The 11,591-nt window shown below is 37.9% G+C and overlaps 1 protein-coding gene across 1 annotated transcript in view; it reads right to left on the minus strand.

Annotated features, from left to right (window-relative positions):
• TEX10 (testis expressed 10) overlaps positions 1-11,527 on the minus strand; it is a 62,972-nt gene extending 51,445 nt beyond the window's left edge. The window contains exons 1-4 of the mRNA XM_050891735.1: positions 11,216-11,527; positions 8,183-8,371; positions 6,672-7,378; positions 593-836 (exon numbers count right to left, since the gene is read on the minus strand). Of these exons, the coding sequence (XP_050747692.1) occupies positions 593-836; positions 6,672-7,378; positions 8,183-8,362 (1,131 nt within the window). The 5' untranslated portion in view covers positions 8,363-8,371; positions 11,216-11,527. The remainder of the gene's footprint in view (positions 1-592; positions 837-6,671; positions 7,379-8,182; positions 8,372-11,215) is intronic.
• Between the last annotated feature and the right edge of the window lie 64 nt (positions 11,528-11,591).

The raw sequence follows: 11,591 nt of genomic DNA on the forward strand, positions 1-11,591 counted from the left end.
CAAAAAAATAGCAATCCATTTATCAAGTAAGACAGACAAAATAATTACGGTAAAAAAAACTTCAAGGATATTTTCCAAAATTCTTATTGAGGTTTTGATTCGATGTCTTGTGATACTACCAATCATTACACAACGTAGGTTGCACCGAGCAATTACAGGATCTCAGACCACTGTTATCCCCTACCGTTCCAATGGGTTAGGGTTTGTTCATTTCCACCCTCCCACCCCCGTAAAATTTTTCAACATATAAAAACAAGGAACAAACAACTCCATTCTACACTTTGTTCAAATTTATACTCTAGAGGTTATCTGGGAGACAAAATGCTCTTCTCCAATACCACTTTCAGTTTCAAAAGCTTTTCTGCTGCAGTCTGTCAAGAAGGATTCCTGGAGACTATTGGTGAACTCATGCTCAGTTCAACAGATTCTCTTCTAGAGTAAGAGACTTGACAAAATTCAAACTCAAATTCTACTCTAAACCTAGGCTTTTTCTAATAAAAATATTTCCACCACTTCCAATCACCAAATCACTAGTTTCCAATCAAAACAAAACGAACTGTCATTATTATGCCACAGATCACTTCTCCCTTACCATTTTGTATGTTTCATCATGTCGCTTTGTGAGTTTCCACAATAAATGTATTATACTAAGCACTTGCTGCATAAGATGCTGAGATTCTGATTCCAAAAGGTTTCCAAGAATGGGAGCTGATTGTGCAGGAGATGCTTCAATCCAGCATTCAATCAGTAATGGAATTATTATCTCAATAAAACCTTTTAAGTTTTCAGCCGAGGACAGGCCTTTTTCTGCACTGTCCATTACACCTGCCAGAGACCTAAACAACAAAAGCAAAAAAAAAAAAAAAAAAAAAAAAGAAAAAACATGAAGATCACACTTTTAAAAACAGATTAGATCAATACCACTCTCCTGCTTTCTGAATAACAGGAAAAATTACTTTTTTAATACATTAAATGTTTGCTTGCTTTCCTGCCAGATATTTCAGTAAGGAAAAAAAGGGAGTTCAAACCATCTACAACAAACCTGCTCCCGAGTCTGCCTGCAAGTTTGCGTGCTTCTGTAACAACTTCTTAGATTTCAGTATTTCTTTCCCCTTTGTTATATGTAAAGTCTATAAAGTGGAGAAATACGATTTGCATTATCATATCACCTTCAACCAACAGATAAGAATTCACTGTACTCGGCACAACAAAATAAAAAAGCTTTAAGTTTTAAGCTCCTTGAAACAAAATGAAACTGACTACAAAGTATTGTCAAATGCATGAGGTTTATTACAGTTAATAACCATCTCCAGCTATAATAAACATAATGGTTGTTCATATTAATAGGGAAAAAAAAAACCATTCTGCAAAAATGTAACTTTGGTTCCCACCTGATGTTTAACTATAATGCTCTGGAGAGCAACTAGCTGGAAAATTATTAAAATGATCTGATAATGAAGTTAAACAAAAATTAACAAAAAATGAAGACAGAGTTTAAATCAAAAGAACATGTCCCAGAAAGCAAGAAAACCAAGGACTTTTTTTTTCCTCCCTTATAACACACTTCGTTTGTGTTTCAAAAGGAATTATCAGCATAAATGACCAAATCCTGCTCCTGGATAAATTCAGGCAATTTGTATCCATTTTAAAAAGAAGGCTCTTAAAAGAAAGAAACCTCTGAATAACTCCTGCTAATTTTAAGCAATACAAAAGCTTCTGAAGGGGTTTCCCAATAACAAGAGCTCTTAAAAAAAGAAAAAGAAAAAAGCAACAATAATTTCAACTGATCATTCCTGACATTGCTTTCCATGATGATTTTGTTTTCTAACTCACAGCAGGGAATTCCCATCATAATTCTAACTTCCTAACATACAGAACATTGGTACGCTGAACCTCCTGTTAAACTCCTTTCTATTTCAGTGATGTTCTCCAAGTGATTTTTCTTTACATACACACCCAAAATAGGATCTGAAAAACTATTTGCTTTCTTTCCACAGACAGGCAGAGAAGTTCTGTTTACTAATATTTTAATTTCATATTGGATTAAAGAGGTAAAGCAGTTTTTCTTGGTCATCCTGTCATTTCCAAATTATCCAATTAGTTATATCCTTCTATGAAGCCACATTTCTCATGCTGTTGCAATCATCTATAATATGCACATAACAGAAAATTTTATTCTGTCATTTCTCTCTGGTTGAAATCGGTATCTCAAGAAAATTACTAAACCAAAACAAACCCAGCTATTAAAAAACTGTAAAAGGAGCAGGGAGAAGACATCTGCAAAGGAATAAAAAGAAAGTGTGAGACAAATGCAGGCTCTTTTTCAATGAAGGCAAGATGGGAGAGAGAATTTAGATCTCCAGCACAAAATAAAATAGACAAGCGGAAACATAACTGGTCATAAGAAAAAAAATGTTAAGTTTTATCTTTAGTACCTACTACAAATATCAGACATCTTAAAATTTAACAAAGCTTAGCATAAACTGCAGCAACCAATGTATGCAGTCCATGTAATTTGGCTTATTTGTCCCTTTTTTTTTTTTCCGCTCTATGTCCCTTCTATGCTGCAGACACTGCAGTAAAGACACCAGTTTCTTTCAGACTATAGAGTTTAGGGTGAATGGTTCCAACTTAGACATTTAACTCTCAGTCATCTAAAGACAGAGTAGACAAATCCCATCTTCCAGTTACAACCACAATGAATTCTAAAGTGTCACTGGACAAGCCAGTTGATACCAAGACCATATCCTCACTGAAGAAGTTAGGTTGTCCTGTAAATGTTATGCCATAACAGGACTACACACTCAGCTGACATTCTGAAATGTCAGTAATTGGCTGAAATAGTTCTGAAGTAGTAGTCTTTAATCACTTCTCTGAAAACAATACCTGATATTACAGCAGAGCTCTGGAATTTGAGCAATCTATTTCTGGAACACAAAGAAATCTCCCCTTTAAGTAGTGAACAGTACATGAAACCTGAGAAGTTGGCAACACACAAATGAAGATTCCTACAAAAGTATAACACACACCACACCACCCCCCATTTCAGTACTTTTCTGAAACAAGGGATGGAAAAAGAAGGAAGAATCCGTGCCAAAAGGGATACTCCACCAAGCTGCTGAAAGCATTTGGACAAGAATACTTAGCATAGCTTTCATGTAGCCCTGCAAAAGAAGCCCCCATCTCTCAAGACTCCTCCAAATATTGAAGGTTAACAGAAGGGGTAAATAAAATCTGATTGCCAGTAACAGATGATGACAAATTATTACTGTAATTTGTCCAGTATGCATTTGATTAGTGCAATATCCTTAGCAACACAGGTTCACTGGAACTGGGAGAGTCTGACGTCAATTAAAGTGTTAACCTTTTTGTCACATACCTGTTATCACTATTCTTTAATGGTAAGGCAGCTCTCAGAAACACTACAAAGAATATTACCTTCGTATCGGTATGAAATACTGTTGAGGGGAGCTGCAAGATATTTGTGTACACCTTAAGCTGTCGTTTTTCTTTACAATGCCAATATTTTTATAAAGCAGGACCAAACAAAAGAAAACTGTAACATATCTGCCATTTGACAGTAAGAGGACAACAGAAAGTCAGCAAAGGGAAGTCAAGGAAGCGTAAAAGAAACAGAAAATAAGGAAACAACTTTCTGCTGCTTAAAATAGGAAAAGTCATTGGAAGTCACTAAGTTTTTATGGCTTAGAGTCCAAGCCAGGTTACTGTCCTTTTTTGTTTGCACTGCCAATTGCAGCAAAGAAACACTCAGTACACCAAGTGAACTGTATTCTCCATTTCTATCTGATGCACAGGTCACACGATATACATATTTATTCACTATGCTTTGTCTTCCATTTTGGTGTCTCAAGTCCTCTTTGCTTTTCTCTGCAGCTTCATTTTGTCCTTTCTCAGCAGAAACAGAAGCTCTACCATTTCTCTTCAGCACCACTTCCAGTCCAAGAAAAGTTCACACACCTTGGTATCACCACATTTAAGTTGTGAAGGCTTCCCATTTTTCCACACCTGAAATGAGTGATGCAAAAAGCAGCACAGTCAGCACGTAAGGCAGAGGATATATTCTAATAATCTCCTAATTCACTGTAATCTTTAATTCACACACAGTAGGAAGACCTAGCACACAACAGAAAATAATAAAGTCTTAAGGTTTGCATTGTTGAACCATCCAGCATTCCAAGCTCAGAATCTACACTTTTTACTCAACATTAACACTGCAAACTGATTCCGAAAATCCCTTTCCGTAATCACTAGGTTATCAGTGAGGTGCCATCCCTACCCAATGAACTTGCAAGATTAAAAAGATACAGGAACTTTAAAAATTTAGCATACTATTAGTGGTGTTTGGAAGCCTACTTTTTAAAGAACAAAGTTGAAACTTTCTTGCAGTATTAGTGACGAGGCCATCAATACATACACACCACAATTAGCTACTTACAGTTTGGTCAACTCATTATCTATAATTAGGACTTGACTATTTGTGCACTGACTTCTTTAAACAAACACACACACACCATTTGAGATTTTGGAAGTACTCAAGGAGCATTACAGATGTTTTGCACCTCTTATTAGAAGTAATTTCTGTCCTTGCGGTAATGGCCACAGCAGAGGCCTGGAAATGCCTGTAAAAGGCCACAGTTGGGATTGGAAGAGACAGAATTAAACATCTTCAGATTACTAGAAAAGATTTCAGTGGCAAATACAAAAGCCACCACAGTAACTTCCACTCTTAGAATTTCAAGGATATCCACTAAAACAAGCTGTACTCGCCCTTTGTGCAAAATGAATATACCAAAAATATGTGCAAATGCAATAAAATGAGAACATCTTAGTACCTTCTGCAGATGCCCCTTCTCTTCCCATTCTTCTGTTCTGCTGCCATCAGCTTGCTTTGCCAATCTCGCCTTGGATTCTAGCAATGTTTCCTTCTATTCTTTTGGCTCCTCCTCATGCTTGCAAACATCTTTTTGAAAGTATTTATAACCACAAGTGGATCACGATGCTTCACCAAAATCTAGCTCCTCAGAAAAGTGGAATCCAATTCAGGTGACACCAGATGTAAAGTTTATTTTCCTAGACCTTGGATACAATGCATCTTCAGCTATTACAGGGCATGGTATATCACACACTGCGTATCATTCAGGGCACAATACAAGAATCCTCTGATATACGGTGGTCCACAATTGTATGCTTCTGACTGCAGAGATGAAGTCCATAGGACTGTTTTGTGCTCAGCACTGAACCCTTCCCCCTGTCTCAAGCGAGCTTCACTGGTCTAGTTTCCAACTAAAGTTCTACCTGCAGCAGATACTGTTGGTCATGACTGAACTCTTATGCTATGTTAACAATCACTTTTATGAGAATAACCTGCACATTTTACTTAGCTTAATATAAATTTCCTATACCTACCACAATCTACCAAGAGGAAGCCTAGGAGAGTGGGAATGGAATGGTCATTTGTGTGTCTCCACAACAGAGATGGAAAACACCTGCTAATTCAGGCCAATACCTGTGGCATTAAGAGAGAACACCTCTTCTTCTGTACTTAATTCATTCAAAGATATGAGATGGACATAGCAATGGATTAGGCGGTGGGTTTTAAACCCTTTTTCTGCCACTGACCTCCTAGATGAATTTGGTATAACTGCTTTATACCCCTTATTCAGTCTCCCCCAGCAGTAAAACAAGGATTGTGGTTTCTCTTCAAACCACCTTGATATCTATGGATTAGAATTGCTGTGTAATGGCTAAACAGTTTCCGTTTTTCAAGTCGTCATTCCAGGTCTCCTACCAGCAGGTATTTAACATCTATACTAATACATATACATGACAATGCCAATGTTTAAAAGGTCCACAAAGTGGGGTGGGAGGTTCCCCTCTAGTTTGAGGAGTGGGTGAATCAGAAAGGAGGAAGAGAAATAAAGATGGTTAGTTATTTCTCCCTTAACTTCAGTTCACATCTAGAGTACTACTGAAAAACACACAAACCTTTCTGTGACTAAGCATACTATGCTTTCTTCCATATTCACCAACATGTCTCAGATGAGACATCTTTTATCCATAGTGAACATATAAACCGGTGAATTGACTAAAAATATCTAGAATCGGAAACTCAGCAGAACTTCATACAGCCAGACACATCTTATCATGCTGTCCTTTTTAAAAGGAGCTATATTCAAAGAAAATAGACTCATAAACTTAGGACAGACTCTTGAACGTAAAAGCACAACTTTTCAGTAAAATTCATTATCACAGTGTAAGAAACAAGCTTATGTTTAATGTAAAGAAATTTGCCTGCTTGCCCCCAGGTCTACTTGATATCCTGCAACAACCTGTAGTCGTCAGTTCACATTCCAAAAAAAAAAAAACCGCTACAGTTGGTCTTCCAAAGTTACTATAAATAGCATAAAATAAAGCTTTTATTTGATAATGTGAAAGTTCATGATATATGCATAGCACGGTTATCTGCGAGTATTTCCGTATTTTCAAGCCACTGCAGTAAGACTGCGCATTACACTAAATGCCCTAAAACATGGCTAAGGGACTATCCTACAATAAAAATGAAATTGTTGTCTTCAACAGCAACAAACCACAGTTTAACATCGTGATCATACAGCTGACATTAATTCCCAAATTAGTTAACATTTTCTCACCTCAGTCTAAATGATGAGTTGATCTTTGGTCGTAAGCCACCATTTTCAAACAGTTGTATATGTTGCTGACTATTTGCATGGACCTTCCAACTTATACATATTGGGTTCCTCACAGAATGAGGGCTATCCTTTTGTTCTTGAAGCCCTTCATCCTCTATTTCACTGGATCCATCTACCACTGCTTGGAGAAACTTCTTGAGCCTGGTAAGTACATTCAACCTCCACTGCTGAGAAGTTACTCTGCGATTTGGGTTAACAGAGAGCATCCAGGAAAGTTTTTCTCTGCTTTTCAGTCTTTTTGACAGTTGCTGGTGAGAAATAAGCTCTACAAAATTCTTCAACAATATACTGCTGCGGTCTGTGAGAAGAGCTGGGTATGCTTCCAACAAAACGTCCAAGACTTTCAATGAATCTTCCTGAATTCCCTCACTGATATGAGTCATGGCACTGGAGAGATGGGCACTTACCAAAGGAAAAAATGGAGCAATCTGTTCCGCTCTTATTTTTGAAGCCAAGAATTGCAGCAGGTGAACAGCTGCTCCTCTGACACCAGAATCTTTGTCTGTAAACACAGCTGCCACCTCACTTATTATATTTGAAAGGTGTGCATCAATTACAAATGGATACTGAGACAGGAGATCTTTGAGCCCAAGAAGTGCATTATGCTTAACCCCAGGACTATAGTGATGCATCTGTGAAAGCAGATCCTAAAAGGAAAGAAATATATATACTTGCCATCATTATTACTTTAAGCTCTTTAAACTTCCCCACCTATTTCCAGCACATTTTTCTTAAACACTCAAAAATACAGAATCTATTTTTATGATGTACTGCTGTTCATAACAGCATAATATGTTCAGAACAAGTATAATATTAGTTCAAAGCATAACAATGAACAAATCATCAAAATTCAACAACAGGAAAAACAAGATACCATGACTTGTCCTTCAGGTAATTAAATACTCCTCATTCTTAAGTTTATGCACAACCCTACTGACTTAACAGAGGGATGACCAAAAATAAGTCCTCTCACACTTGTTCGCAAAAGTAGAACTATGAAATCTCAGTCTCAACAGCTTTCTTCGGTTTAAGCAGAGAGACGCAAGAGAGAAAACGACGCAAAGGAAGGAAAGCAGAACCACCACCCAAAGAAATACAAGATTTTTTTTAAAAACATCATCTCAGGAAGTCTACTTTTTAAAACCCTGTCCTTAAGTTATGATCCAAGACTTTCAAAAACCGAATGTTAATCCTAAATACTTAAATCAGTGTGCAACTTTAGTTTTTGCACTGCTGAAAACCTTTCCCTTGGGTTATACGCTGGTCCAGCAGTTTGAGTCATTAAATTCATGGGTCAGCTTATTGTCAAGGACAAAGAGGCTGTATTCTGATACTCTGCTGGGTTTTTTAAATTTTTTCTTAAATAAATATTTTTTCCTAAACTCTAGTAGTAAACCTTGATAAATGAAAAGTAATTTTCCGTCATTTCAGAATGTAATGTCACAGTATACCTTTATGTTAAGTTTTCTATTTTGCGTAGGAAGCACTCCATCTTCTTTAAGCTGCTCAGGAATTTGTATGGCCTTTGTTTTGAAGGTAGTATCAGTTGCATTCTCTAGTTTAGGCTTTTTTTTCCCAACTTTTAATTTCACTTTCTGGAAATCTTCTTGATGTTTCCTTTTTTTAGTCATTCTGATTCTCTGCAAAAAGATATTCAGAATTTTAAGTTGATTAAATACACTACAAACAAATATTTTTTCCACCAAAGAGTAGCAACTTCCTAATGAAGGCTACTGTTTTTATGCTTTTCCCCATGTATAAACCAGTGCCCGCTCCTGAGACAAGATGCTAGGCTAAACAGACATGCAGACTGATTCAGTATGGCTGTTCTTCTCGTGTCCAGAAAACATTCTGCTGCTCCTTTGGTTGTCTTTGCTCTGAGAACTACTTTCTTGAAAAAGATCACTTAAGTATCTGCATCTTCCACTGCTTTATCAGATTAAGTTGTTGGTTTTGTTTTAAAAAGTTCCGGCCAGTAAAGCAACTTTTTACATAGCTGACTCTTGTCAAGCCAAAGGAACTCACTGAACCGTTTCATTTAATTTGTACATTGTTTACCAACTCAATCATTAATAGCATATAGTCTGCACAAGTAAAATCACGGGTTTAACCAGACCTTCACCAATAACAGCAGTATACAAGAATCTAAGAAAACTTCCACTACACACTGAGAAGTCCAGTCTGTGCGTTTACAAACGATAACTAGAAAGAATGGGGGGGGAAAAAAAAGAGGTTAAATGGGCACAGATAGAGTAAAAAGAGACTGAAAATCTAAGTCATATTTAATAAGGCATAAGAAATAAGGTAGTATGAGTAGCTATACTTAGAAGTCATACAGACATACTAGAATAGATATACAGTAACCAAAACAAATTAAAATCCACACTTCAGTTTCTGAATGACCTTTTGGCTTTGACATATCTGTACTGATAAAAGTACTCTTAATTCTACCAGATTAAAAAAAACCCCACAAACACCAAAAAACCCCAACAAACACTACACCACACGTTCCTTTATTTAATCTTCCTTCCCTTGATCTCCGTACTTCTAAATTCATTCATAACAGAACTCTGGAAGTTGATGTCACAACACTCAACATCACATACAAATTGCACCTAGATTTCTGCTAATTAAGACCGTGAATCCATGGTCTGATGACTCCTAGAAGTGGTTGTAGAGATTACTTACAATTTAAAAGGGGGAAGGGGGAGACAAACACAAAGTCATTATGATGTTGAGGTTTAATACCTCACAACTTTCTCATGATAACAGGGAATTTACAGAGCTGGAAATCTGAATACTTCCAGACCTCGCTGTACACAGTATAAAGTCCACGCTGTCAGGTACATAAACTTTTTGTTTCTTCTCTCTTTCAAACTACTTTAGGTAACTAGGATTTGCACATTCTTAATATCTGAACTATACAAAAAAGCTGCAAACACAACATTCAAATTTTAAAGACCAAACTAACCAAAAAAAAGAAAAAAACAATACAGCTGACTAAATCCAGAAATTTCTAAATAAAATATCCAAACAATGATTCTTTTATGGTGGATATGATCATCATTCACTCTAGAAAATAGAATTCTACAGCTGATTTTCCCAATGGACTTCAAACTGTAAATTTGTGCTGTATTACAGTACTTCATACACACATCATCAGGATAATCATTAAAGAATGTTTTAAATCCAATTGTCATTTTCTACTCTTTTAAAACAATTTAAGCAACTGATTATACAAATATTTGACTACAACTTAATTTCTGCTTTTCCCATGCTAGCTTAAAACAGCTATATATAAGACCACTTTAACTTAAGTGTAAATTTAGCATAAGTAACCTATCAACTGAAAAGGCTTTAAAAAAACCTTGGGGTTTGGTGCCAAACAAAAAGGTCCTTTAGTGTCCAACTATAACAACTATGGTTTCATAAGCTTTTGATTTTTACCATATGCATCTTTTAGGAAAGAATTACAACAAGGTTTTCACTGCTTGATTACAAAACATACAGAAATAGCTAGAAGCTTTTGACATGAATGCTATTTCCACTTACAAAGCTTGCTTTAATGGACATATTTAGGAAGCCTCACTCTACAAGATGAAATGTTTGGCTTCCAATTAGCATTAAAAACCTTACAATACAGGTCCGTGCACACCTGAACAAAGTCAACTAAGTTCTTTTGAAGGAGGAGGCTTATAAAATATACTTTCTCCTACTAAAACAAAGAAGCACAGTTTACTTTGCACTGCATATTTCGGAAAAAATTTACTGGAAATCTAAACATATCCATTTCCAATTCATAGGTACCACGCTAAATCAGAGAGAAAATGGTTACAAAACCAAAGCCGTGAAAACACCACAGTGTCTACGTAATAAGACATTAAGCAAAACTGCACACAGCTTATGAAGTTATGTAAATATTTTAATGAAACTTCTTGCTGAAACAACTGTTTGCCTTTTGACTTCAACTGTATTTTCAGTTGGCCCTCCTCCAACAGGACTGAGCTAAGTGCACCTAACAGTTTATGCACTAATATAGTTTTACAGTCCCAATCATTAAAATAACCTCAAATCAATACTAGCTTCCTTTAATATAAAGCTGTACGCAGCACTTTTCAGAAACTACTTCAGGTGTCACTCGGCCATCCTTGCCTCAGGCTTAGCAGAACAGAGGGGAACCAAACGGAGCAACTGTTTCACCTGTAATTTACTCCCTTGCAGCTCTGAGGCAGTATCCTCAGGGAATCTTGCCACCAGCCTATTTACAAGCTCCAGCAATCAGGAAAATCCTGAGAAACCAGAAGGCAAGGTACATGCCCTAACTCATCTCACCTGACAAAGATTTCCACCTGGGCGAGTTCTCTCCCAGCAAAGGGCAATACTTACTCGCAATCAACTTTCTGAGGTTCCCGCGCTGGACTGCATATCCCCAGTCACCACAAAACCTAATAACCAAAGACCGCGCCACGCCGCAAACGCCATACCCCAAAGCCAAAGCGCTGCCGAAGCAGAGGCGGCGGCTCCTCCCGCAGGTCTAGGCCGTTAAACAACCTTCCTCACCGTCCCGGGACATCTTTCGGCTTGTTCCCGAAGAGCCGCTTCCCTCCGCTCCGCTCCAGTCGCTCTACGAGGCGTTTAAATAAAGCGCGTTAGTGCCCGCCCGGTGCCGGGGCTCCCGGCGGGGAGGCCGCGAGTTCGGCTCCCGGGAGCCCCCACAGCCGCGCCGGGGAAGAGCTGGGTTCCACCAGCGGCAGGCGAGGCGGGAGCAGCGGCTGAGGGGAAGCCGCCGGGCGAGCGGCAGCACGCACCCCCGGGAGCGGTGGGGCAGGGGCGGCGGCGGCGGCCGACGCTCGCGGCCGG

This window comes from Gymnogyps californianus, chromosome 2, assembly GCF_018139145.2.
Source record: "Gymnogyps californianus isolate 813 chromosome 2, ASM1813914v2, whole genome shotgun sequence".
NCBI classification, from domain to species: domain Eukaryota; kingdom Metazoa; phylum Chordata; class Aves; order Accipitriformes; family Cathartidae; genus Gymnogyps; species Gymnogyps californianus.